The sequence below is a fragment of the Perissodus microlepis genome, chromosome 12 (genome assembly GCF_051167445.1).
Source record: "Perissodus microlepis isolate ML-2025 ecotype Zambia chromosome 12, ASM5116744v1, whole genome shotgun sequence".
NCBI classification, from domain to species: Eukaryota; Metazoa; Chordata; class Actinopteri; order Cichliformes; family Cichlidae; genus Perissodus; species Perissodus microlepis.
Genome location: NC_140472.1, coordinates 26,348,058 through 26,374,883, shown reverse-complemented (window position 1 = coordinate 26,374,883; position 26,826 = coordinate 26,348,058). Strand labels below are relative to the sequence as shown.

Sequence of the window (26,826 nt, the reverse complement as noted above, 5' to 3'; positions counted from 1 at the left end):
ATCTCACTTGACAGCCCAGTGTGTTTGTGTCACACAGCATATGAAAACATAACACTGCAGGATTAGACAATATGTCAAGTGTTAAAACCTGTTTGTATAGAAGCTTGTTTCTGCTACTGAAAAACAAGCATGTGTTACCATCCATAAGTCAAAATTTGGGGGTTATTTTCTCAAGTATTAGCCTTAATGACTTGAAATTTCAAGTTATTTTCTAATAAGTATAACTTACTAAGGAAAAGTTTTGAGATACCAAACATTTAAATTTTTAGATAATTACCAAAGATTTGGACTTACAGATGGCAAAATACTTTTTTTCAGTGGCGGAAGCAAACTTCCAGATGTTTCAGAGTGAGTGTGTGGTTCAATGAGAGTAATATTTGCTAGACTCACACTGTTCAATTAAATTCAACTACACTAATAGAGATAAATCCCCAACAATCAGACAACCCTCCTAGTAGCAAGGAAAAACTCCCTTTCAACAAAAATAAACCTCAAGAAGAACCAGACTCGGGGAAGGGCAGCCATCTGCCAAGACAGCTTGGGGGGTGGGGAGTGGGAAACAGGACAAAAGACACTGTGGAGGAGAGCCAGAGATTAATAATACCTAAGGGTTAAAAGTAAAGGGAGATATAAACACAGGGAGAGTGAAAAGAAGAAGAAGAAGAAACAGTGCATCATGAGAAGCCTCCATCACCTTCCCCTATTGCAACTAAGGGATGGCTCAGGGTCACCTGATCATCTACCCGAAGACATCTGGAATCTGTACACTTCTATGCACACTGTATAACCCAGCAAGCAAGCAAGATACAAGCATTTATGATATCTGATAAAGTGCCAGGCAGTTTCCTCCCTACAGCTCAAACACACAGTGGAACTGGGCATTACATAACATCACCCATGATAGCCCTTAACGTTACAACACTTGGTGACAGCTTATCGATAATGGCTTCATTTGTTCCCTTCTAACCCTTTACTTTCCTTTACAAAATTTACCCATTGTTTTTTGTTTTTTCAAAATTAAAAACCTTTCCTATATTGGTAAGACCCAACTATCAATCTGCAACAGGTTTCCAACTATATAACACATGTAGGCGGATGTTGGTAGCAGTAAAGACAAACAGAGCAGCCTGTGAATGAACTCCTGTCTCAAAGATTTCTCTGTAAACCTGTTTGACTGCAGTGCCGATCAAGCTTGACCGCTCTGTCCGTCCGATGCAGTAACAGGCACCACACAGCGACGCCACTTTCCTCTGCACTGCCCACTTTTCTGATTCAGTGTTTTGGAGACCACGGCTCGCGTTTTAGAGATTTCTAACCACGGAGACTCGCACACAAGCATACGAGCATAACTGTTAAATGTTAGCTTGGTTGTCATGTCGTTGATCAAAATAAGCCACCGCCTGTGCGGAAGCGCAGCTACACCCTGAACAACCCTGCCACTGCTTCTAATTACTAACATGGTTAATTATTGCGTGTTTTTGGAACTCACGCTTGTTTTCTCACCTTTTCGACCGGTGCGGGGTGGTGGGCGGCTAAAGAGCGGGCCAGCGACAGGACTGTATTAAAATAAAACCCCCTCGTACCACCTCCCATTACGGACATGTTTACCCCTACATTAAACCAGCGCAATTCATCGCTGAGAGGAAACAAGCGAGCGGGGCTGCCTGGGAAAGCCGCAGTACGGCAACTCAGCAGGGACATTTCTAACAGGGGCTCTTCGTTACCGTAGCAACTCACTCACAAAGGGCTTGAAATAGATCAAATTAAGCAAATGTATGGATTGTAGTTATATTATTTACATTACAACCTGCGTGGGTTTTTATCAGTGAGTAACCCCAATATCGCCCTGGTGTGCGTTTCCTTTACGCAAGATCAGCTGTCGCGACAGCGTGTGTGCAACGTCATCAAACGCGATAGGAAGAGTTCAGTCAGCTGATAGAGCAATAACAGCGTCTGCCGCGGCTCCTGTGGTCAAAGGTTTGTCTGTTAAGTTAATCGTTACTGTGTCTTTTTTATTATATTTTATTTTTTTACACTTTTAGACAGCATTTGTTCAATAAGAGAAAACTGCCTGTGGTGACTCTTGCGGATGTGGTCGTTTAGTTGACTGGCAGTTAAGCTAACGGTTGACTAGCAGACCAACACCCCGGCAATACATCAAACATTTCTTGACTTGCAATACTGTTTTATTTTTCTCCTCTTAATATAACACAGCAGGTATTGTTGCAGATGATTAATGTGAAATATGTTGACAAGCCTAACTCTTGCTCGAATTACTTGTTGGACAACGTTGAAGTTAGCCGAAGCTAACACGCTGGAGCTTTCGTAATCGCACGAGTTCAGACAAGTTTCGAAATGAGCAATTAACCTTCTTTTATCAACAAAAACGTACTGTTTTAATAAAACTAAGTATTATTTAAATAGCAGATGTATTATGTTACGCATCGTTTAATTATTCAGCTATCCGATCCCAAAATATAATAAATAACGTTTCTTCCCGACGAGGTGCGATCTATCAATGGATCTATCCATTTTCCTCCGCCTATTCAGTTCATGGAATTCAACATGTTGTGCCAGAGAGTGTCCTATGTGTTAGCTCTGCATTTCTCCCTATGACTCCTGAGGTAGGTTCCAGTCCACCGTATGACCCTGAATTGGATAACCAGAAGAAAATAGATGGAATGGCTAGATGTGTGTCCAGCTGATCTGCAGATGCCTGTCCTTAACTGAGCCTGGTTCTGCCGGAGGTCTCTTCCAGTAAAAATTGAGGGCAGGGGAGGGGATCCCCTCTGCTTACACAGAGGGGATATTTTGGGTTATCGCTCTACTATTATAGGCTTTACCTTGCAATCTAAAGCACCTTGAGACAACTGTTGCTTTTGCGAATTTAGTTGAAGTCAAGATAAATAACACTCAGACTGTTTGAAGGATTTAATCAGTGAATAAGTGAACTTAAAAGATTATCAAGTCTTGGGAGACAACGTTTAAGAGGCGTAGTTGAGATGGTTTTGATATATGTGCAGAGGAGGGATATTAGATTCATTGGACAAAGCATGTTAAAGTTGAAGCTGCCAGGCAAGAGGAAAAACAAGAAGACCATAGAGAAGATTCATAGATACAGCGAAGGAGGACATGCAGAGGGTTGGTGTGGCAGAAGAGGATGCCAGGGAGAGGGTCAGATTGTGGCAGATAATCTGTTTAGGGAACCCCTAAAGGGAGCAGCTGAAAAAAGTCAAAGATCATCAAGACTGGAACCAAATATCTTATCTTTTATTAACCTGTTTATAGTTTTATTGTGTTCCAAGAAGTTGTTCCAGTTTTAAGCAATGTAAAATCCATTATTTACAGGTAACAAAAACTCCTTGTTGTGAAGAAAGGCTCATTGTTAAACTGCATGTAACTTGATGCTTGATGCTTATAGTCCTTTAGCTAAAATTACCAAAACATTTGTTTCTGCTCCACAGATGGCCTACCCTAAATCCCACAACCCGTTTGCAGATGATGATGACGATGAGGAGGATTTCAAGCCTAAAAGTAGGGGGTTTGATGACGAGCCAAGTGACAGTGGGTTGAGTGAAGCAGAGAGGAGGCAGAGATGCCTCCAGCAGGAAGTGATGCATACAGCGCAGTCTGCTGTGGATAGCAGTTACCGCTCACTTGGCCTCATCTATGAATCAGAGAAGATGGGTGTGGAAACTGCAGAGGTATCTTAAATGAATAAGGTTCACACTACTATACAAAGAATTGACACTGTCTTTGAAAAGGCGACAGTCAACAAAGAGTTATTTTTAAAGGCCCCGTCTTCCCATACCTCATCCTGAATTAGTCTCTTCTTGTCTGCAGGAGCTGATGCGACAGGGTGAGGCTATAAAGAGGGCAGACAAGATGCTGGATAACATGGATCAAGACCTGAAGACCAGTCAAAGGCACATTAACAGTATTAAGAGTGTGTGGGGCGGCCTTGTCAATTATTTTAAGGGAACGCCAGAGACAAAGCCACCACCTGAGCAGCCAAAGGCCTACAAGGCCAGTGAAAGGTAAGTTTGTTTTTATTCTCTGTGTCAGTGAGGTGTGGTAGCATCATCCAGTTTTAATTTCTGCATGTTTGAACTCCTAAACAAATCAAGGAGTTCTGTGATTTAGAGGACTTTCAATATATTAAAGTTTGATATGCTGTTATGTGTGGGGACACGTTATCATATTTTACAACAAAGCATGAAAACAGTTACTCTGAATTTGTGTTAAAGTAATGTTAACTTCTTTTAGAAGTTCAGGTAATTCATTTTTATTTTTTACTTTCATGCGTACAACTTGTTATTGACAGTCTCTCCCAAAATGTTTGAACAATTCTTATCTGACTTTCTCAGATTACAGACTGCCTTGTCCAGCAGCAGAGAAAATGAAGATAAGTACCAAGCTAGCCACCCCAACCTAAGAAAACTGGATACGGGAGGTAAGTGCTGGAACAAGAACCTCAGCATTACGGTATCTTCCCACCACTTACCCGGTCTCACTATTTCTTACTTCATTGTTTTAGGATTTGGAGCTACTGCATCAATAGATGATGGCTCATCTCAACAGAATGGATACCCTAAGAACAGATACTTGAAGGAGGCTCACCACACTCTTGACAAAAATTTGGGTAGGGAAATGCTGCACTTATTTAGTTACATACCACGTTTTTATATAAAGTTTGTCTGCTGTAATTGAACTGATGTCTTTTGTGAATGTCTTAGATGAGATGTGTGTAGGCTTGGGTAGACTGAAGAATCTTGGGCTTGGTCTGCAGTCTGAAATTGATGCGCAGGACGACTCCATTGATGCTCTGCTAAATAAAGTGGACAAAATGGATACAAAGATCCACAACACAAACCAACAGATGAAAAAACTGTAATAAACACTTGGATTCAACTCAAGGAAACCAAAACTGACCGCAGATCATCCTCTCACCTGGGCCTCCATTTTTTTTTCTCCACCTCCTTCTTTTAAAGGAAAGACTATTCACTGCTTGTTTTGGATGTCACTGTCTGTCTCTTTCTGCACTGGAGTTGTTTATTTTCTCTCAAACTATCTGAATGTATGTAGTTGAACTTTCATTGATTTCATTCTGTTTTTATTGATCACCTTAGGTGTTTAATTGGCTATTGGTTTACTCATCATTCGTGCTGAACAAACAAATTCTGTTACAAATGAGGAAATTAATTTTAATGATTAAATATTCACTTAAAGGAGAGTAACTGGATCATTTTTTTTGTGTGACATTCATATGTCAGTGCTAACTGTGATTCCTAGGCCTGCCACGCCACGATTATATAAAAAAAAAAATACAAGCAAGCAGCTAGCCTAGCTCAAGTCACATTTGCCTTATGTGTAATTTGTGTGTACAGTAGACTAGCTTTTGAAGCTGTGCCAAGTCCATGTCACCACTGGCACCGCTCACCATGTGAAGCTTCCCTCTGACATTTCTGAAATTTGTTTTTGAAGTTTATTCTTGTTTTTGAAGGATTTGATTAGCCCTATATAAATCCTGTGTATTTATGGTTATTCATTGAATGCTGCATTATTGGACAAATAATGTGAACAAGCTCATGTTAATATAAAAACTGTCACAGAAGGAATATAGCCCTTATACTAATTATTGTTGTGTCTTCCATTTCTGACAAAAAGAACCACTTTTTTTAAGTAAAACACAACGCTATTCTACTAAGGTGATTAAAAATATGGTTTTATGCTTATAATGTCTTATTTTTGCCATGTTTATCATTTGTTGTAATCAAGTCTGCATAGCCAATAAAGCATATAGAACAAGTCTGAGATGTCCTGTATATTGTTTGTTACAAGTGAAGCAGGAAGCCCAAAGCACCACAGAGGGGCGCCACATTCCCAGGAATTAATTACTACAGTTTCTCTAGATTTTTGGGTAGTATGTGTCTTACTTTTGCATGGACTGATAGCAAGAGAGAGATTTGGTTTGTTTGTTTTTTTTTTTTTCAGATCAAAGAAAGGATTTTGTTAGGAATTTACATACAATTCACAAATATAGTCTATTTGTTTCCGTTTTCCTAATTTTGTCATTTGAGGATGTGTGAGAGTTTGTTGTATGGCTGTGTACCACTTGTGTCATGCTCAGCCGTCTATTCATTATCATTCCTCTGTGTTAGACCAGCTGCTCCTACAGAGGCACCAAGCATTTATTAGGATAACTACTAATTACAGTACATGCATCCTGAAACCACATGCAGGCTATATACAAAGAAACAGAGGTACCAGCTACCCAAGGGCCCCAAGCTGACACTCTGTGCACATGTAGTGCACACATACAAACCAGTAAACAAAGCAAATGGAAGTGCTGGGTAAATGTGGCATCATTAACACAAGACATGGGGAAGAAATCAAGGAACAAGGCAAGGAAAACACTATGAAACTTTGCAATTAAATGGAATAAATATTTTTGCATGTGCAGGATGAAATGTTGAAACAAAGTTTTATTATCATCACGGCCATGTCAAATGTGAAGTTAAGATGGTCGTGCAGTAGCAGAAGGGGCCTCAGGCCAAGTCCAGCGATGCCACCAGTAAACGGAAGTCACCTTTGGGTTCTTTCCCTTTACGCCCTACGCTGGGGCCAGGAGGGCTTTGAACAGCTGTCTTGTCAAAAGTAAACAGTGGCCATGCTGTGACAAAAGCCACCAGTGCTGGAATGCCCCCCTTTTCAGTGGCTGTAATCCCAGAACACACTGCTGTCGGAGCCCATCAGGCACCGGGCCAGAGATGGGCCTTCCTGCCCTTTGCAAAGCAGGTTAGCAGCAGTGGCAGAGCAGCACAGGGGATGCACTGGTCAGGCAGACAGCACAGCCGCTGTTGTAGTACGAGAAAATAAAGAGTTGTGCTGACGAAGGGGAGTTTAGTAGTGAGCTAGGATGAGGAATCAGGGAGGAGAGCAGAGAAAGGGGGGAGGAAGGCTGGAGAGATTGATGGAGGAGGTGAAGTTCAAGTACTTCTGACATGAAGTAGCCATGCACTAGTTTTTTTAAGGAATTGATGTGTTGGAGTCTGGTTGTTTCACATCATTGAGAGCCAAACCAGCCTGAGCTTTTGTACATAGAGATTTACCTGTACATATGATGGCACTCATAACATTGGTCATGTTATGAGCATTCACCCTTGTAACAGTGCTAATTCATGCTTAGGTGGAGGCTGGAGCCTATCTGAGCTTCTACAGCATAACAGGTCTATCACAGGACCTAACATGCATGTCTGGGGACTAGGAGGAAGTCAGAGTAACTGGACAAAATCCATGCAAGCAAAGGGAGACCAAGCAAACTCCACACAGAGGAAATGGTTACAAATAAAGTTAGAATTATGGGGAACAAAGAAGCCTCTGATAATGTGGTTTAATTGGTATTATTTATGTGACATATGGTTGGAAAAAAATGAAAAACTGCCAAGAGTGACAAAAAGCATTAGCTTTGTAAACATGAAGAGTTGCAGCCTTTCAGAGTGAATCTCAAGGTTCAAACATCCCTTTCTCCATATACACTTAACTAGTCTATATCTCACCTAAATGAGGAGGCAAACTGGCTATCAGAATATGCAATCCGCAAAACCAAACCAAATACCAGTATGAAGATACTTTTCCATATGACGTAAGCTGCCACATCTGTCATGTTTCGTCTACACATAATTACACATAGTATATATACATATACACAAAATTCCCGGAATTTACATGACAAGAACATACCCCAAATTTCAGTAGAGTGTAACAACAAAACATGATTATACACATTAGTTGTCATTTTGCTTGTCGTCATCCCATTTACAGCCCACGCAAAAATGCCAAGAATGCCAGAAAATATGTTAATGGACATGTTTGAGTTGAAATGGTGTGAAATGCTGCTTGTAAACTCAGGAATATACTTATCAGTGTCATGCTGATGCTAGTAGTTACTGCACAGGGGAGAAGTCAGATATGTTGAAGGTGTGTAAAGGAAAACAGTGGCAAGGATTTGCAAACTGAATGCAATGATGCAGTGAAATCCACACATCAATAGAAATACAATAGAGGGAGATATGGCGGTATAGTTTTCTTTATTTCACTAATGGACAGTGTACAGAAAATGCTGTGCTGCACTTATAAAATTACCACATGGTTTATAATAAATAAACACACAAACACAGACATGGGGGATGTAAAGAGAAAGTAACAGGTTTCCATAACATGACTGCACCTGCCTTCTTCTTAACCCAACAGCAAAAGAGATGCAGGAATTTATGCTGTGTCGTTTAACTCAAGAAGGTAAAGCTGTAGTTAGTCTGTATTTTATTTGAGGGAAAACACAGAGTCAACAGAGACAACAAAAACAGAACTGAAAAAAGTAAAGGAACTGTAGGGAGCGCTGGGAGGAGATTCGGTTAATTAAAAATATAGGAGTTGGCTGTTCACGATATTTATCTTGGATCATACTCTTCTGATAAAACTCCCTCGTGAGCAGGGCGAGTAATCATGAAGCATTTTTTAAGTCTTGGACACAAGACAGACAGAACCACAGTGAATTCGCTTATATGGCTCTTTTTCCTCTCCAGCAATATTAAGTCTAAACAGATGTGATTGATCTCCGCTATGAGTCATGTTACTGAAAACATCTGTGACTGACCACCAGAAGAGGCAGACATGAAGGAGACTTGAAATCTAAGCACCTGAGAATCAGTACCTGATATTTAACTTTGCCCTTTGGGATAAAAAAAAAAAAGATACAACATCAAAATACTGAGCGAAGGATCCTAGTTTGGATATGACTTTGATGATCAGTTTTAGTATCTCCAAAACCACTGATGACTTAGGACTGTTTGGGGATAAATGACAGATGTCTGATGTTTACACTGTTGGATACAAATTATTGAAGCTATATAGACACATATACATTACATAAACCAATCATAAGTAGAAAATGTATAAAGCAAAATAATATATTTCTATATTTATACATTATGCATTAGAAAATGCACTTGTATTGATGGAGGTAGATAGCAAAGACTCAGAGGTAAAAAGGCAAATAGATGCTGTGCTTTAGAGGAGAATTACGTGGCTGTAAAATCAGAAGTTAAATGCAAGAATTTATGTGTGCTTTAAGAGTTTATACAGTACAGAATATGAGGTGAAAGAAAAAAAGTGGCAGGATGCTGCTAATATCCTTGAGTTACCCATCCAGTAATCTGGATTGGAGGGTCTGGCTTGGCTGGCAGGGCTGTCCTGCACTTGGCAGGATGCTGAGAGTAGCGTGCCGCCTCAAACAAAGAGGAAAGAGTTGTCAGGACACTGGCAGCGCTCAGAAGAAAACTGTCGAATCCAGGAACCGTGACAGCCCGGGACTGAAGCTGCTGACCAGAAGGTCCTAAAGAACAGAGGAGCCCATCAGGTATGTAACAAATTCCTTTTAATTCCAATTTAGCATATTTTATTATATGATGATTTTATTTTGACCACATAAAATAGTCATTTTAATGAATATTCTTTTAAACAATGCCTTAAATTCATACTCAGTAACATGTGGGTATGTTAGAAGGTCACTTAGATTAGGCAGAATTTTTTTCCCCAGTTAAGAAGTATTAGAGAAACTAATATATGCATCTTAATAGCGCTGCATATTTATAAATATGTGCTGAATGGTGTTTTTAGTTCTCTGTGTTATTATCTGTGTGGAAGAACTTTCTTCAAACATGACCACCCTATGAAGTAAGTAACATGAAAATTATAAATGTACAAAGCAAATGAATGCACATGTATTTGGTATATCACTATTATGGGTCACTGGGGGTTCCATAGGTTTGCCTTTATTGAGCTTTAAACTGAATGCAGAGTCAAACTTAAGCTTGAGTTAGGAATGTAATGGATGAACATTTCTTCAGTTATCTTTCAGTTAGCTTGTTTACCTGGTGCCCCTTACACCATCGCCTCCACAGCGATCTGACTTTGCCATGGCATCACTTTGACACTCTACACAGACAGCAGTCTCTCTCATCAGTCGAGCGGTCCACAGTTTGAGTCTACATGCCGCGCTAGCCTGTTTCACTTGCAGATGCACACAGTAACTGCAAGCAAGGGTAAAGAAAGGGAAAGAAGGTGTCAAAGTAGAAGACTCTGTTTACCTGCATTTATTATCAAGTCAAAAATATAATGCTCAAAGGCAAATAATATATTTGAGACTCAGAAACACATCAATGATCCAGTCAATCACATCATTCATGCTCACATATGAAACCAGAGCATTTCAAACAGAAAACACAGATGGAAAATGTTCAGATGAAGAAACAGGGGCATATGCCAGTTTTAAGCTTTCCAGTTTCTGAAAAATATTCTGCTTTGTTTAAAGTTACACTAATGGTACAAACAAAGTATCATTACATATCAAGGCATAATAATCATCTGGTCCTTAGCTGGTCTTGAAATTAATTAAATACAACCTCAGGTGAATAAAATGTGACATATTACACTTTGTCTTTGTTTATTTAACAAAAATAAAAGCCAACATGCAGACGCACTGTGTGATAAACTTATAGCTTAACCCTTCACCCCAAGATCAGACTGTGCAATACTCAGAGAAACTGCATCTCAGACTTTAAAGTTCTTAGTTAGAATGCTAAATGTTAAAACTCGTGACAATACAATCAGAAAAAAATTGAAGAAATATGGATGGTTTGTAATGGTTGACAGGGAAAAGCCTCTTCTCTCTAAAAGGAACGTGGCAGCATGGCTTAGTTTTGCAGAGTTGAGATGTTTTGCACATCTAAATGCAGCAAATCAGCACAAACACCTCACTCTCAAGATATTGCTGCTAAATATGCTTCCACAAGCTATAAAATCGTCGGGTGCGCTTATTTTTCACATTTTGCGTCTTCTTCTTTGTCTTTTCACTTGGTGCTTTTTAAATAAATAATGACATGGAGTAATATCTCATGCATTGCTGTTTATCTGACACTGTATTATTCCCTGATACTTAAAAAATTAAAATTCAAAAAAGTGTACTTTACTTTTATCGTGACTGTATCTGGTGACCCAAGTTTAATACTTTAATTACTTAACAAAGTAAAAATTTGCTGATAAATAACACAAGTGATTCACTTGTGTCTTGATCGCCTGGATTATCCCATCGTAATCACAGCTCAGTCTGCACAGTAAAAGGAACAAATAAAGTCTTGTTTTTCTGATAAATGGGTTAATTCTACTATTTATTTTGCCACTGATTCAGACAGGTGTGACAAAATATTATCCAAATTTGGGTGACTTGCCAAAGAAAACAGGAAGTTTCCCTTTATTTCTTCTTCAGATTATTTCAGAAATATTTCAGAAAGTTGTAAATATGTATGAAATCCTTACTCTATTTGCCTGTAAGCCATAAAGTATATGTCTGTAGTGGGATGTCTCTACTTTGTTTCCTTAACTTTTCCACAGTGAAACCTTCTGTTAAATACTTGTTTTTTTGACTAAAATTTCTGTCTTAAAAATTCCAGATTATTTTCTTTTGCTGAGCTTTTACAAGCAAAATCTGCATAATAGCCTTGTGTTATGGTCCATCCTCCCTTATTTTATAATTACCTTTCTTAATGTCCAGTCTCTAATATCCACTAATATCCAGCTTTAAATATACATCCAAAGACAACTGATCATCATATCACTGTTGTCACTGTTAACCCTCACTTCTTCATTTTATTTCAAAGACACCACTATTAATATACCAGATGTCTGTGTGAAATCGCTCTTACTCTGTAAAATTCATGCTGAATCAATGCCATTTATGAGTAATGCACTCCCAGTCCCCTGATGTTTTGTTTCAGTCAAAACAAAAGTATCCAATGTCTATTTTAATTACTGAGAAAAGCTGTAAGCTGTCAGGAAGCCAGCTCAGATTTTTTCCAGAGAACATAATGAGAAGATTTGTAATCAGCTCAGATCAAAGATCAAATTTATGCAGCGAAGGCTTTTCTTTTTAAATTGATTACGTCTGACTTATCAGGAAAGGTCAGCTCCTGATGCAAATATTCAATGACAGAGTTCATGTTACACACCCAAAGTAATTTTGAGGACGTGCTTGCTATAGCAACCTCAGTCTTTGCCAGTATTCCCTAATCTTTTGGTGCTCAGAGTTGACCTTTAAACAAAGGAAAAACTGGGGAAAAATATGGTATGAACCTGTTGTGAAATCCACCAGCTCCTTGGAGTTAGCAAAAGCAAGAAAAATGTTGAATAACTGCCTTTATTCTTGCCAGAGTGAGATGCATCTGAAAGTTTGCTGGCAAGAAAAGAAAGGTTACTGTTTGTATAATTACGGTGATGGTATGAACTCAAATATGCATATTAAATATTTAATCAAAAGTTCTACAGCAGTGCTGACTGACCTGCCAACTATTTTGTAATTCACAAAAAAAACTGTTTAAAGAAGTTCCAGCTATAATCAATGTTGAAAAAATATTTCAGACACAACCAAAGCACTTGCAACTAAAATGTAGTTCAAGCTACTGAAAGTACATAAAAGATTTTATTAAAATATAAAATCTTTTATGTAATTTCTATGTAATAATTTCGCCAGACAAAGCCGTTAACCATGACTCACAGGCTAAAATAACTCAAGTAAATTACCAAACATTTAAAAAAGGGCATCTGTAATCACCTGCCACTGCCCCGACAAATCCTACACTAGAGACATGAAACAAAGCTGGTATCTTGCGGTTTGGTATTAAGGCCTTACCTGGCCTTCTCCTCCTTCATCAGCATGTGTGGTCTCCTCCAAGGGTCCTTGAAGTTCCTCTTGAAAGAATTAGGCAAGATTTTTGCGACTTCTGGAAGTCAGGTGTAAACACGGGCAGATGAAAATTAAAAAGAGGGCAAATATGTCTAATAAGCTGTTGCATCCAGTAAAGATCATACTTATAAAGGCATCTCATGTTTAATCTGAGCAACTCAGCTCTGAGGTAAAGTGAGTTCAGCTTTCCTTGTAAGTTTTCAAATGGAAAAAAATTGTTTTCCTGTCTTCAGGTTTTTTAATTACTTGGAAAAGTGCACAGCTGAAGACAGAATAGAAATATCCTTTATTATTCCTCAGTGGGGAAATTCAGTTGTTCCATCAGCAAAGTGACAGGCAGATGGAGCATGCAGACTCAAGATTTGTTTCTTACAGCAAAAGAAAGTCAACAGTTGTCCCAAATAATACCAAAGCGCTTGTTTAATTTGTAACAGTGCTAGTGAACTGAACTCTGTAACATACATAAATGCAGAAAAAGTCAGGCTGTCACCTTTCGCGGTGCTGCATATGGCGTTGTTTCCGAAGCATCCTCGACGTTGTTTGAGATCAGGACAGGGTGTACCTCCGTTTCTAGGGGGAACAGATACTTGGCGACTCCTTTCCGTGCTACCAATTCCACATGAAGATGTGCATGATGACCAGGGACCCCATGATCCCACCACACAGTCAATGGCTGCTAGGGAATCAGAAAGCCACAGATTAGCTTAAGATTGCAGGAGTTAAATGGATTATAAAGTAATATTTCTTCATAGATTCTTCAGTGTTACTGGTTGTTTAATAAAGTTAGGGGATTCAAGATGAGATTTACATTTATTTAAAAAGACTGAGGTGTTTAAGAAGAAAAATACCCTTCTTTCTGATATAGTAAAACAAGAGGTCTAATTATGAAAAAGAGTTTATCTGTAGTCCAGAGGGAGCTGCAAACTTTCCCCTAATCTTTGCTGTCATGTACCATACAGCTTAAAGTGTAGCTGCAACAGATGCCCTGATATAGACTTTGATGCCAGTCCACTGAACATTTACTTAGGTAGGTAGGTGGCGAGTGACTGGGTCACTACCGTGTACTTATTTCAGATCAGCCTAACCCCAGAATCAGGAAGTCTGCAACTGAGGTCAAATGTGGGGGGACCATTTAAATAAGAGGCTAATTTTGCATCCTGTTCTCTCTGGTTTCCCTCTACCCCACGCTTACACGCAAACACACACGGACGCCCGTGAACTCAGCACGTCACATAAACACAGCAGTCTTAGTAATCATACTTCCTGTTCAGTAGGCTGATTTAGTTAATTACATCAAGCAAAGAGGAAGCTGTATCACTTAGATGACTGCCTTGATCAAAGCCCCAAAACTCCAGCAGTAATCAAGAGCTTTTCAGCACAGAGATTAAATAGGAGCAGACATTTTAATAGTCTTGTTTTTACAAGGAAGGGCATACTTCACAAACACATAAACAAATCAGGTAAGTTCAACACAACAGTGAACAGCTGCAAGCATGTATACACCATAATATTTTTTAGAAAGCCTGACATTTGTGGTTTAGAGCTTTTTCTGTTTTCATCCTATAAAATAAAAGTTTGAGACAATAAGAGCAGGTGCACCCAGCTTGAAGCTTGTAGACGTTGGTGGTGAAATTACAGGGAATGGGCGGATAAATATACCATAACTGAATCTAATCCTCCCTCTTCATTTAATCTCCCTTACACTGTCTTTATAATAGACACTCACCCCACTATACAATGTCGTGAGTGAATAATTATGTGTGTGAACACGAGACAGAGAGAGAGAGAGAGGGAGAGAGTGCTTTCAAGATGCCGCCCATTTGGTTCATTCCCATGGTCCTGTTGGGGGTTCGGAGAGGAGGGGGGGCAGCTGCCTCAGTGACACAGCCGATCCACAAAGCCACAGTGGAATCTCTGCATTCCTGCACATTAGTGCTGCCCACCTGACACTCGCCTTTCCCAGATCACCACACACAGCAAACAATTTCTGTCTGATAAATCATCCCACTTAAACCTCTTCTATCCTTTTCCTAAAATATACAGGCATGCTCATTTGCCTCTGTAAACGTGATGAGATACGTGCACTTTCTTGAAAGATTACTCAGGGTGGGATGGCATTAGACACTACAACCCTATCAGCTTCCTACCCTTGCCTCCTCCACCTCTTCTTATCCTTGCTCCTGTCTTCTTGCCTTTCCTTCCCGCTGCTACATCCTCTGACGTTCACGGGCAGCTTTCATGCCGCTGTTTTCCTTTCTCATGGTGGGAAAAACACAAGCAAGGAGTCCAGTTGAGGTATTTGCTTCATAGCAGAGCGTGCAGTGAAATCAATAGGGTTGGCTAGTTCCCACACCCGGAGGAGAAACAGCTATTATCCCTGTGATCGACACCGACATACACATAAGCAGGACTAAGGCCCTGTCTGGGAGTCTCAGCCATTTGGGCTGATTTGCCAGAGGTCAGAAGGCAATTACCAAGCTGTGGTGGTCCCTCAGTCTGCTTCTGGCACAACCAGTGCAACAATTCCACCATCCACATGTCAACCCTGCTGACAGTCTGACAGCCTAACCCACATAGTCACTCTTGTCCCCTGTTTGCATTGTTAATGAGAAAGTCTTCAGTTCGAAAGCTAACCACCACCTCTGACCTCTGACCCCAATACAGGAAACAAATGGCACTTGTTCCCAGCATGTTCAGCTTTTGTCTTTTGGAAAAGCTGATATTTCAACAGAGTTTCTGAGATAGATTTTAGATGTGTGTTTTCTTATTTTTGGAGTGCAATTTAACTGCATTATTCTGTCCAGGTTAAATCTATTTTTGTAATTTAACTAATGATATTTCTCTATTTTCTGTTTTCACCAGTTTACCGTAAGTGTCATTAATATGGAAAACAGGGAAGTCGTCTGTTTCAGTGAACCAGCAGCACCACAGTACAAATCTGGTTGCTGTCAAAGTTTAAAGTGAAAGGATTTTGCTTGTCTATGACTAATTTTTCAGGCAGCAGGCAAAGCCTCAGACAGCATTGAACTAAACAGAACCAATGACCAATGATCCAACATAAGCACTTTTATCTCTCAACTTCTGCCAAACTCCAGTCACTCTTGTTTCAGTGGGATAATAGCCTTTTGGGATGGCATTCCTTTGCCTTTCCTTTTATTCTCCTTGAATTCTACCTCCATTTTAGGGTCTCAGACCTGCCTGCCCAATTTGCTTTATCTTCCACTCCTTTTATTACGTTGTCCCCCACTCTCCCTTGTACTTCCCCCCCATCTGTCTCCTTTTTTTGGTTCTGAGCTTCACTCACTCACCCACCCCCTCCCTTTCCTTCCAGCCCCATCTCTTCCCTGATGAGACCCAGATGTCCAGCTGCTCTGGAGGACCACTGCACCTCAAAGCCTCCATGGTCACCCTCCCTTCCCTGTCTGGGCCTTGGTCCCATCAGACAAGCCTTATAATCTTCACCAAAACAGGAACCTCAAGCCTGTTAATAGGAGTTGAGAAGACTGGACTGAGCCCTAATAGCAGGTGAATGTTTCCTATATACAAGCAGGAAGGGCGGCCATCTGCTGCAAATGGCTGGGGTTGAGGGGAGAAAGACAGGACAAAGACATGCTGTGGAAGAGAGCCAGAGATTAATAATAACTAATGCTTAAATGCAGGAACTTGTGTAAACACATAGTGTGTGAAAAAAAAAGGTAAGTGAAGAAGAAACACTCAGTGCACAAGAAATAGAACAAGAAAGAAAAAGAAGAATTACAGTTAGAGGCTTCACAGATAAGGCGATCTTTGTCTGTCTGTGAAACACGATTAAATTTTTCCTTTCAGGAATGGAAGCATTAACAAAGTTGGGTAGATTACTAGTGTAGTTGCTTCAGCTGAGCTTCGGATTTGACATACACTAAAAAAAAATGGAAGTGCTGACAAAAAATAAAGATTATCTTTGTACTTTTCGTCAAACAAAAAGGTTCTCTGTGTGAAAATGCTCACTATTTGCTCACCAACACCATTAGTCTGACAAAAACCTTGAAGCTGCAGAGGGAAGAAGTCTAGAAAAAGGGGATAATGTACTGAAATTACCTTGACCTTTACCTGATGATGGGTGGACAGAGTAAAACACAGTAATCAAACACTACAGACAGCCAAGGCAGGAGTTTCCCTTTTCAAGCCCCCTTCGATTTAGTGATATGCATATGCACCTTCATTTGTGCTTATAGTAAGTGAGTGAAAACTGTTAATGCCCTTCAAGCTCAGCAGTGTTTTCCTGTCAAGAAGAAACCAGATGCTGGACATCAGATTTGCAAAATGTAGCATGTGAGTGCCAAGAGGTGTTTAACATATTTGTCCCAAAAGAAAAAAATCCAACAGCTGGCCTGTTTAGTCTACATTATGTAAAGACATTCCCTACTAGCAGAACAGAGAACATGTGGGATGCAAGGAAGAAAAAGAGGGAGTGAACTTAGGTGGAAAGAGGGAAACATTGTGGCATGACAACATACTGCACAGTGCCCTAGAGAAAATAAAGAGAAACAGAGAGGACAGAGAGAGATGAATGATGAGCAAAATGTACCAAATGCAGAGGCTTTAATGTATTTTCCTGTTAGGGTGAGAACCACCAGAGGCTGCAGTAGAAGAGAGAAGCTGCCCCTTCTTGCTTCTTACTGCCCAAAATGATCTCTAGAGTCAATGAAGAGGAATGGGAGCTTATCATAATGGGAACCATGGAGTTAAGACTGAAACTGGTGTATGAAAATCACTTCTATAACAGGAGACAACATCAAAGTTCTTCTGGAAGCAAGTGTTACCACGCTTCAACCATCCTTTAATGCCTCTGAGACCTTATTTGGCAGTTGTTTGGGGGCATTATCCAGTTTAATTTCATACATGAATGGAATAAACAGAGAAATCTGACAAAACCAACTTAAAAGGTGTGCTGATTTTAACCAATACAAAGTCTTTAAAAACCCATTTCCTCCTGGTAGTTAAATATCTATCACAATCTTTGCCAATGCAAAAACCTTTCAAAGATTTCAAATAAAGATTTGGCACGTCTCTATAAAATATAATCAAATATAAGCAGATTTTCTGAGGTGCTGATGCCAGAAGCAAAAGCTCATTGTTCCTTGGTTCTTAATCTTACTGTGAGATGTTTTCCTTTCAGATAAACATTAATTAGTGAGAAGTTTAAACTTTTACTTTTGTTTGTGGCTAGAATAATAAAAATGGTGGCCAACAGCTCGACCTGCTAAACCAGCCAAAAGATGCCTACAAGTAGTTTTTGCTGTGAGGTGTACATTTGGAAATTAATAGCCTGCAACTACTGAAGTTACATAAGCCAGACTGATGACCAAAACATGAAGTTCATAAAATAGAAAAATCATGTCAGCTTGCTATATGTTATAATTTCAATCCCAAGAAATACTACACGAAGTGGGAAATCTCATCTAAGCATAAGTATACAAATCCATAACGCATTCTCAGCCTCAAATTTAACCATAAACTGATTTTTGAGAGTTTCCATCTGCAGAGATTCCTTGAAAAGATAATATATTTCAAAGTTTTACATTTAAAAAACATTTTCTATCATCCTTTCCCTCTACAAAGTGAATTGATACGGTAGTGGTGCGGGGGGTTGCAGTGTCGCCTTGCAGCAAGAAGGACCTGGGTTTGAATCCAGTCTGGGGCCTTTCTATGTGGGGTTTGCATGTTGTCCAGATCTCTGTGTTCTCACTGGGTATCCTGGCTTAATCACACAGTCCAAAGACATGCATGGGGTTCAATTACTTAGTGATTCAAAACTGACTCCAGGTGTGAATGTCAGCATGAATGATTGCCTGTATTAGCATTGCAACAGATTGGCGACCGGTCTATAGTACATCCCACCTCTAACTATTATCCACCTGTTAATTGATTAACAGGTGGATCCGCTATCCACCTGTTAATCAATTATCCACCTGTTAATCAATTAACAGGTGGATAGTGTAATTTACTTTAACTGTTTAGTCCATCTATAATTATTCTAGTTTACGTTTAGCTTGTGTGTCAGTTTTATATTAGGGTGTGTTGAGTTCACTGCGCCTTTTACAAGCTGCCCAAAAATCCCACAAACTGTGAGGCTGATAAGGTTTCATCCACCTGAATGAGCCTGGAACCTGGAAACATCTGCAGGGAAATCACAGTGAATGAAACACGGTGCTGGAGGTATTAGGTATATAGATATCTACTGCTTTTTCAGACAAACACAATAGTGCAATCACCTGCAAGATAACAAGAAGAAGAAAAGAAAATATCACCTAACATTTCCGTTATCAATGCATTAAATGAGGCCATCGCTGGACTGTGCATGAACTGATTGTACTGTATGTGGTGTCAGCTGCATTTTTTCCACTAACACAGTTTGTATTATGTTTCTACATCGCTTCTCTTAACAACAATAAAGTCTGTTTTGTGCCCTTGCTCACAGGTTGCTTTTGCTCAATCATTACTTTAACTTGTACAGTGTCCTTCTGTGTTTACATGCAGTTCACACTCCTGCCAGATCCTTCATTTTAACAACATCTCTGAGTGTTTATATCCATGTTTTTTTCTGTGTCTGCTCTGATGTCACCCACTCAAAGCACTGTGTTGAGCTCCAGCATACAGGAGGTAATTACAACCTCCAATAGTGTCACACACAAACTGCTTGATGTGTTGCAGAGCTTCAGGATCAACTCTGAGTGTTGAGTGGGTGAGGACATATCAGGGGGCTAGGATGGAGCAGAGCCAAGCCTGACGATAAATGCTGTGTTTTTACTGTAAAGATTTTCAGGTTGCATACAAAATGTTTATTGATCCATGTGGGTTCATTCTTATGTTCAGACTGTGAAATAAAAATTTAAAAAAACTGCACAGGGCAGCTGTGAGCTGTGATAAGAGCTGAGATAAGAGGCTGTTACAATGACGGCTCCACACTAACCTGAGCTGATTTCCTGTTAACAATCAGCTTGTCAGACACATGGATCTGGTTTGTAAAAGGCAAAATGATGTTTCTGAATGGCAATCTAGCTGATTGTTAAATTAAAAAGAAATCTGGGTCTGTTCACAAAGTGTTGCTTCCTTCCTTGCTTTCAAAAAGTCACATCTCTGGTTTTTACAAACACTGTAGAGTTTATTTATTTAGTAAAAAAATAAAAATAAAAAAAATTCCACTTTCTAATGTTTCCATAACAATAAAAACAGCTTGACATTGAGAGCAAAGCCAAAAGAAAAACTCATGTGTATGTTAATCTTAACTCTTTCATGTGCAATTTAAAGTAATATACTGATGTTTATGAATACTTTAGCTTATCTACCCCCATTTCAATTTCAGTCCAACATTTCCACCACGCTGCAGTAAAGGACCACATCACTACAACAGTACTGTAAACAAAATAAAAGCAGACATGGCACTTACTGAGATGAATTGCTTCACTTGAGCATATTTAAAGACAAACAAACTCAAGTCTAATTCAGCCTAAATTTACATTAAAGTACTTTAAAATCTGTGTGACTGATTGTTACCGAAACTCAATTGTTTAATTTAAAGTAAAGAATCCTGAAAATGCAAAAATGGCTTAAACCTAATGATGCAAAAGGACTGAAGATGCAATAGGGTGAAATCAAAAAAGGAGAATTTTTTTTTTTTTGAAGTAGAAGAAAAAAACCTCCCAATGTTTGGAAATAAGCAGTCCTCTCTTTTCTAAGCCCCTCCCACGTAACTAGAACCAGCATACACAGGTGGCTGAAAAGGGGAGTTAATACTGACCTTTGGTTTCGCATTGGATTCAAAATTCTTCTCTCTACTTGTTTACTAATATGTCTTCATTCCTGAATAATCCTCTTCATCCTTCATGCTACTTTATGCCACCAGCCTGATCTGTTTTAAAGACATTGAGTGAAGTCTCCTGTCATGGCCTAGCTTTTCTAAAGCCTGATAATACAGCAAAGATGAAATGCTGGATCCTTATTCCATTTTAGATCCCTTGTATTACCATATGCTCCTTAGCTGAGCTTTAACCTGTACAAAAACTAGTGTAGCTCTGATAACTGCAGTATTACAGCTAAAATTGATTAGCAGGTGTTTATGGGCTCTTTATAGTAAACAGTGAGGTCTAATGAAGTGTATTACAACTGCCCTTGCTTTAGTTGTGTACACAGTTTTAAGTTAGTGATTGAAGTCTGGATGGGGCAGCCTATTCACATCACAGAACAGATAAAATACTCAAACCAGCTTGTATATAATAGTGGGATTGCTCCACAGTTTAAAAGCTCTTTTCCCTTTAGGACTGACCCCGCAAGTGTGCTTAAGAGGGTCACATTCTCAGGGTATTTATGCCAGAGAAATCTCTTTGTGAACTTGAGTAGTGCCAAATACTTCACTATAAGAGTTGCTTTTGTTACAGGTCAGAGTGTTTCCTGTCTGTCACATCTAAGACATAGCTCCACTGTAATTCTGACCATCTTTGGCAGTCTGTTTCCATGGTGTCTGTTCCCTCATTTGTCCATATATAGCAAAAGCCTGGTTGCTGATGGGGGGTTGCCCACAAATACGTTTTAAGGAATAAGCAAATGAGTGTTTCTAATTTAAGGTCATTTTTCTAGCTTTAAGACTAAACTAATGTTGTTATGGTCTCTCAGACCACTTAATGTCCAGGCTGTGCAATGTGAAGCTGTGATGTGAAGGTCATGGGTCGAAGCTACAAATGTAAACCACACTAGGCAGACAGTAGTCACCTCTCGCTGGTCACTTAAAACAAAGAGCCATATTGGGCATATTAAAAACAGCTACGTGTAGTATGTCTCACTCCCTACGTGTCACCTCAGTGGCAGCCATCCCTCCCCAAAACTAAACAACAATGAACAGCAGCAGTCATTGGATAGGATTCAAAACATATATACACTACATACCTTATTTCTTCCTCGCTCTTTGAGCTTTCAAACTTCAAATAGACAAAACTGCTGTTATCTGATATCAAATGTCAGCGAGCACAACAGAGCAAACAACTCACCAGATATTTGGCAAACGCTCTGATAGTCCTCGCAACAGTCTCTTGTTTTCTGACAGTAGGTATCGCAGTAACACACTGTTTTCCTCCTGGAGTACTCAAAACATTCGTTGTTCCGGCCGGTGCAGCAGTTTGGGCTCTCTCGCTCCCTGCAGCCTGCTTCAGCCTGTGGGACAAATTCTCCGCAGAAAAATGCCAAAAATCCCCAAACGACAAAGCCGAGACGCGCTGAGCTCCATCCATACGCTCCCATGACGGAAATCTTTCTGGGACCACTTGCTCCACACACGCTGCTGCTGCTCTGTGCTGTTGTTGCCTATTTAAAAAATAATAATAATAATCAAATAATGTTATTAAGGTGAAATTTGTATTTTCTATATAAAATCCAAGTGCAACATGGTCCTGCTTGTGCAGAAAACGAGGTATCTTTTGTGTAAACGCCTGGACGAACAAGTGACGCGTAAAATTTAAGTGGAGTCGTGCGCGCTCACTAACTCCTCTTTTAGTGAGCAGGACACCGCCCCCAAGCTACTGTTCGGTACTTACAGACTTACAGCACCAACCTTGCTCTGAGGTTTCAGATACATGAATAAATAAATATATGAGTTTCAAAATATTTTGGCCCACTGCTGCTGCCGAGATTACAATGGAAAAGCAAAATAAGCCTCAACGAGGGCCTGTATAAGGTCTGAAATCAGACACATTTCAATAAAACAGCTGCATACACCTGAAATGAAAAATGCATGCTACGCGATTTCTGTTGCAGTGAGTGTAAATATTGTGTAACAGGTTTTTGTCCATATCAGCTCTTCCGATCACAAAATCGAATTCAGCACCACGGACAGCGGCCTGGTCATTTTAATGTTACGTTAAAACTAAACGAAAGAGAAATTAACATTCAGTCTGCTGCCACCGTGCAATTTGACGAGGTCCTTTTGAGCCGCAGCAACAAAATAATGTCCACTCATGCCGAAGAACTAAGTCCATCCATCCCGCTGAGAGAAAGACTGGAGAACAATGAAATTACTTTCTCTTCACTGGCTCTGGCTGGAGAAAAACAGCCATGGCGGATACTGTAAAAGCACAAATGCAAAGACAATAGCTTTCCTCCACTTTAGTTACGGTCACAAACGTATAGAAAATGCTGGATCTGCAACTCTTTGTCCTGCTTTTGAATCCAGCGGTATCGGATGTACAAATCTGTATGAAGTATTCTAAGGAGTTGCGAGTCCTTTTTGGAGCTTTATTAATTATTCAAGCTCCATGTTCTAAAATTGCTTGTTTTAATGCATTGCTTTATAACCATGAAAAGATTCAAACATGTTTGCCCTCGAGAAATATTTAAGTAAAAAGTTTTGTGGGGGGCTGGGGTTAGGGGGGCAGTAGAGTGACACATAAACTTGCGCTAATTCTTTGGAAATGTTTTTCATTAAACATACTCAGTTCGTTTAACCGCCTACAAGCTGCAAGTTGGCAACACAGTCAAGCTACTCTCAAGAAACAATATTTTTTTTTTATTGTTTATTGCTTGTTGCCGACCAGCAGAAAGGGAGAAGAAGGGGAAGACAGCGTTATGATGCCGCTCCTCATAAAGCCCTATTGTGCGCACTCGAAGGGGTTGGGGGGGGGCGTTCTCATCGGTGAAGTGTGTACGCGTGTTTGATAAACAGCGCCCCCTAGTGCTTAAAGCAGATGAAATGTGTAGTATACAGTACTTCAGTTCATTTCCTTTGAACTATATTCATGTATAATCACCAACTTGAATAATCTGTTTTTGTGATAAAGGTGCAAAGTTTAGTTTCTGTCAGGATAATGAAAAACAGCATTTGGCTGTCAATGTTTGTTTTAGGGTTTTTTTGTTTGTTTGTTTGTTTGTTTGTTTGTTGCCCTGAGAAAGAAATCAAATATCCACTGTGATTGAAAATGAGTGTGAATCTGTGTAGAGGCCATAAATGCAGGATGTGTAAGATAAACGTATACAATGATGAGAATGAATTACAGTAGAAACAGGAGAAAAAGAATTAATAAAATCAGAGAAAAATGTTTTTAGATCCTGAAATTAGGATAGCATTTAAAAGAAAAAAGAAAAAGGGAAAAGAAGGGGGGGGGGGGGGAATGAGACAGAGAATATCACAAGACTGCACAAATGACACAGGCTGTGTGTGAGAGAGAGACACATGAAACAAAACTAATCTTCAAAGTAACACAGGGAATAAACCAAAGACAAATACTAAACAGGGAGATCAGAAGGATCACAGTAGACATGAAAGAAACAGAGGAACAGTCATTAACAAGACATGAGAGAGAGAAAAAACTATCAGTAGACTAGTCATAAGGTAAAACCAGGAATCACAGACTCAAAAGCACATAAACTAACACTCACTCACAAAATACTGGAATAATAAAATAATAGTAGGTTTAATAGGTTTAACCTTGTTTTCTCAAGGTTAAAGAAACAAACAACTTAAAATTCTAACATAATAACAGAACTGAAACAAAAACCTAAAGTGAAGTTATTTACAAAATTTTCAAATCCCAGAAACACAAAAACCCGGGACCATGACAACGAGCCCAGAATTGGATTGTACGTCACATTTGTTTAAAGTCAGCATTTCACACGTGCTCCTCTATTACCGTAAAATAGTGAGTGTATAGGAATATCCTCAAGATGTTTGCACACAGCATGCATTCCTTCCACCTACTGATACTGAACATCATCTCTGGAGACGCTGTTATCACACTCCAAGGAGACCGTCAGTGTTTGCGCACACCAGTTCCTAGGCCTTTCTGATGTCACCCACTAAAAGCTCTTTGTTGAGTTTCAGCTATGAGTTAATTACAGAGTGAGACAGAACATTTACAAACACCTTGATGTGCTGAAGGACTGCAGGATCTGGATCAAGTGATGTCCGCGAGTAAAGTGTGTGAGAAAATGTCAGGGTGCTTCAATGGAACTGAGCCAAGCCACAAGAATCTTTATACTGTAAAGATGTTGAGGTTGCACAAGGGGGAAGTCAAGGAATTATATCACAAACATCACAAACACAACATTTTGACCCAATTAATGGATTTATTACAGTACTGCATTAGATAGCTTAAAGCTTAGCTGGACTCTCCCAAAGAAGAAGAATTCCCCACAGTGAGTACTTTTTTTTTTACTTTGTTGCTTGAGTTTTACTTATGAGTCCTTCTACTTCCTCATTCAAACTAAAATTTTCAAGTCATCTTCTGCAGAGAGCTGTGCATTCCTGAACCAGTGTTTTGAAGAATGCGTGAGAAAGAGAGTAACGAAATGAGAGAGAGTGAGAGTGAGAGAAAGCATGGATAGTTACAGTTCACTGTACAGGCACAACAGCCAAAACTAGAAGAACGAGTTCCTTGTTCGATTCCTCCCCTACCTGCCCCCCCGGTTTGTCCTGATGTTATCTGCAGTGAGGAAAAGGGCAGAATAACAGTTAACGAGCGAGGAGGGCAACAGAAACAACCAGACTGCATGCTTTCAAGGTTTCAGATGTTTATTTTAATTTGTTTTCAAATCCCCCTACAACAAACAACTTTACATTAAAGCACAGACATTAAGTAAGGGACATTTATTGCACAAGCTTCATCAACATGACCCCCACACACACACACACACGCACGCACACAAACACACAATTCCATATACACAGCATTGGAATACACTGATTTATTATCACAGTATAATGTTCTCTTGGTTGTCTGGCAGTGGTGAACATGAGTACTTTGTCTGGCTGCGCAGAAAATACAGAATAATAATAATATTTTCATGAATACTAAATAAAAGACAATTTTGAGAATTACAATACTCAAACAGTGGTAACAACTAGAACAAGCAGACCCCTTGTTGTTATTATAAAAACATGTCCGGACCACACAGTTTTCTTGTATGATGATTAAAGAGCAGGTTAATTAAACATGAAATAAGCTATTGTCACACCTAAAAGGACAGAACAGGGTGAATGCCAGTCAAAAAACAACATTCATGAGTGTTTACAGAAACGTTAAAAATTAGGGTTTCTGGATTTGATGGCATGATGTCGGTTATGTAAACGTTAATTGTTTTAACCACCACAGAAATTACTGTCACCCTGGTGAAGCTGGATAATGCATGAGGATACTGGTCAAGATGTTTTCGCCAACAAACACACCCGCAAAAGGCACATGGAGTTCAACTTTGAATGAAACATGGCACTGAAACAGAATGACGCTGGAAACTGAACAAACTGATTTCCAACAATCATCCAAAATACATCATAACAAATACTGCCCAGAAAAAAAAAGTCACCACCTGGAACGAAGCAAATAGTTAGGATTCTTCCATTGGACAGATAGTGAAGTTTCAGATGGCAATAGATTCAACCCTAATTGATGCAGTGAGTAATTTCTCTTTCTTAAAGAATCGTGTGATATCCTGTGGTCGTGAACTTGATTTAATGCCACTTCAGGAGGATAACGATTGGACTCTGGAGCATTGTAAAAAATAAATAAATAAAGGCATGTTGTCTGATGAGGTCCCTGTTCCAGAGTCATTGGTGCACTGGGGTAAGAAAAGAGGCGGATGAAGTGATGCATACATCATGGCGAATGCCTCGCACGGGGGCAGTGTTATGATCTGAGCAGTTTGAGCTTCAGCAGCATTACTTGCCCAAATAATGAGGTCAGCACATGACCTGAACATCCTCCAGGTTTTTTCAGTAATGTTTGTTTCTTTCCTGATAGCACGGTCAGATTCCAAGATGACAATGCCAGGATTTGTCAGGCTCATATTGTGAAAGAGCAGGTCAGGGAACACAAATCATCGTTTTCACACATGAATTGGCCGCAGACTCATTGAGAATCTTTGTGATGTTCACAGTGGCCTGACACTGCTATCATCGATACAAGATCCTGGCAAAAAAAAAAAAAAAAAAAAAAAATTAAACCAACCCTGGATAGAAATAAATGCTGTGATATTCCATAAGCTTATCAAAACCATGCCCTGATGAT

The 26,826-nt window shown here is 39.6% G+C and overlaps 3 protein-coding genes across 5 annotated transcripts in view; 1 reads left to right on the top strand and 2 right to left on the bottom strand.

The window, feature by feature from the left end:
• The window catches only part of pi4kab (phosphatidylinositol 4-kinase, catalytic, alpha b), a 32,226-nt gene extending 30,510 nt beyond the window's left edge, over nucleotides 1–1,716 (bottom strand). For both annotated transcript variants that reach the window (XM_084945445.1, XM_084945446.1), the window contains exon 1: nucleotides 1,504–1,716. In XM_084945445.1, the coding sequence (XP_084801571.1) occupies nucleotides 1,504–1,701 (198 nt within the window). In that variant the 5' untranslated portion in view covers nucleotides 1,702–1,716. The remainder of the gene's footprint in view (nucleotides 1–1,503) is intronic.
• Nucleotides 1,717–1,843: 127 nt separating this feature from the next.
• Nucleotides 1,844–5,809, top strand: snap29 (synaptosome associated protein 29). The gene is made up of 6 exons (XM_084945448.1): nucleotides 1,844–1,977; nucleotides 3,465–3,704; nucleotides 3,844–4,037; nucleotides 4,368–4,453; nucleotides 4,538–4,642; nucleotides 4,737–5,809. The coding sequence occupies exons 2-6, from the start codon at nucleotides 3,465–3,467 to the stop codon at nucleotides 4,892–4,894; spliced, it is 783 nt and encodes a 260-aa protein (XP_084801574.1). The 5' UTR covers nucleotides 1,844–1,977; the 3' UTR covers nucleotides 4,895–5,809.
• A 1,736-nt stretch (nucleotides 5,810–7,545) lies between these two features.
• LOC146376430 (somatomedin-B and thrombospondin type-1 domain-containing protein) lies at nucleotides 7,546–22,997 on the bottom strand. Of its 2 annotated transcripts, none has more exons than XM_084947042.1 (5): nucleotides 21,823–22,997; nucleotides 13,290–13,472; nucleotides 12,746–12,836; nucleotides 9,933–10,091; nucleotides 7,546–9,394 (listed from the first exon to the last, which is right to left on the bottom strand). In XM_084947042.1, the coding sequence occupies exons 1-5, from the start codon at nucleotides 22,070–22,072 to the stop codon at nucleotides 9,289–9,291; spliced, it is 789 nt and encodes a 262-aa protein (XP_084803168.1). In that variant the 5' UTR covers nucleotides 22,073–22,997; the 3' UTR covers nucleotides 7,546–9,288. The 2 variants fall into 2 exon arrangements, with proteins under 2 accessions (XP_084803168.1, XP_084803167.1); XM_084947041.1 differs by having other exon boundaries at nucleotides 7,547–9,394; nucleotides 13,290–13,475; nucleotides 21,823–22,996.
• Between the last annotated feature and the right edge of the window lie 3,829 nt (nucleotides 22,998–26,826).

Coding starts and splice junctions, on each gene's coding strand:
- snap29 (XM_084945448.1), top strand. CDS start 3,465: ATGGCCTACCCTAAATCCCACAACCCGTTTGCAGATGATGATGACGAT. Junction 4,454..4,537: donor AAGAAAACTGGATACGGGAG/GTAAGTGCTGGA, acceptor TCATTGTTTTAG/GATTTGGAGCTACTGCATCA. Junction 4,643..4,736: donor CACTCTTGACAAAAATTTGG/GTAGGGAAATGC, acceptor TGAATGTCTTAG/ATGAGATGTGTGTAGGCTTG.
- LOC146376430 (XM_084947041.1), bottom strand. CDS start 22,072: ATGGGAGCGTATGGATGGAGCTCAGCGCGTCTCGGCTTTGTCGTTTGG. Junction 13,476..21,822: donor GAGCGTTTGCCAAATATCTG/GTGAGTTGTTTG, acceptor CTGATTCCCTAG/CAGCCATTGACTGTGTGGTG. Junction 9,395..9,932: donor GATGGTGTAAGGGGCACCAG/GTAAACAAGCTA, acceptor TCTGTTCTTTAG/GACCTTCTGGTCAGCAGCTT.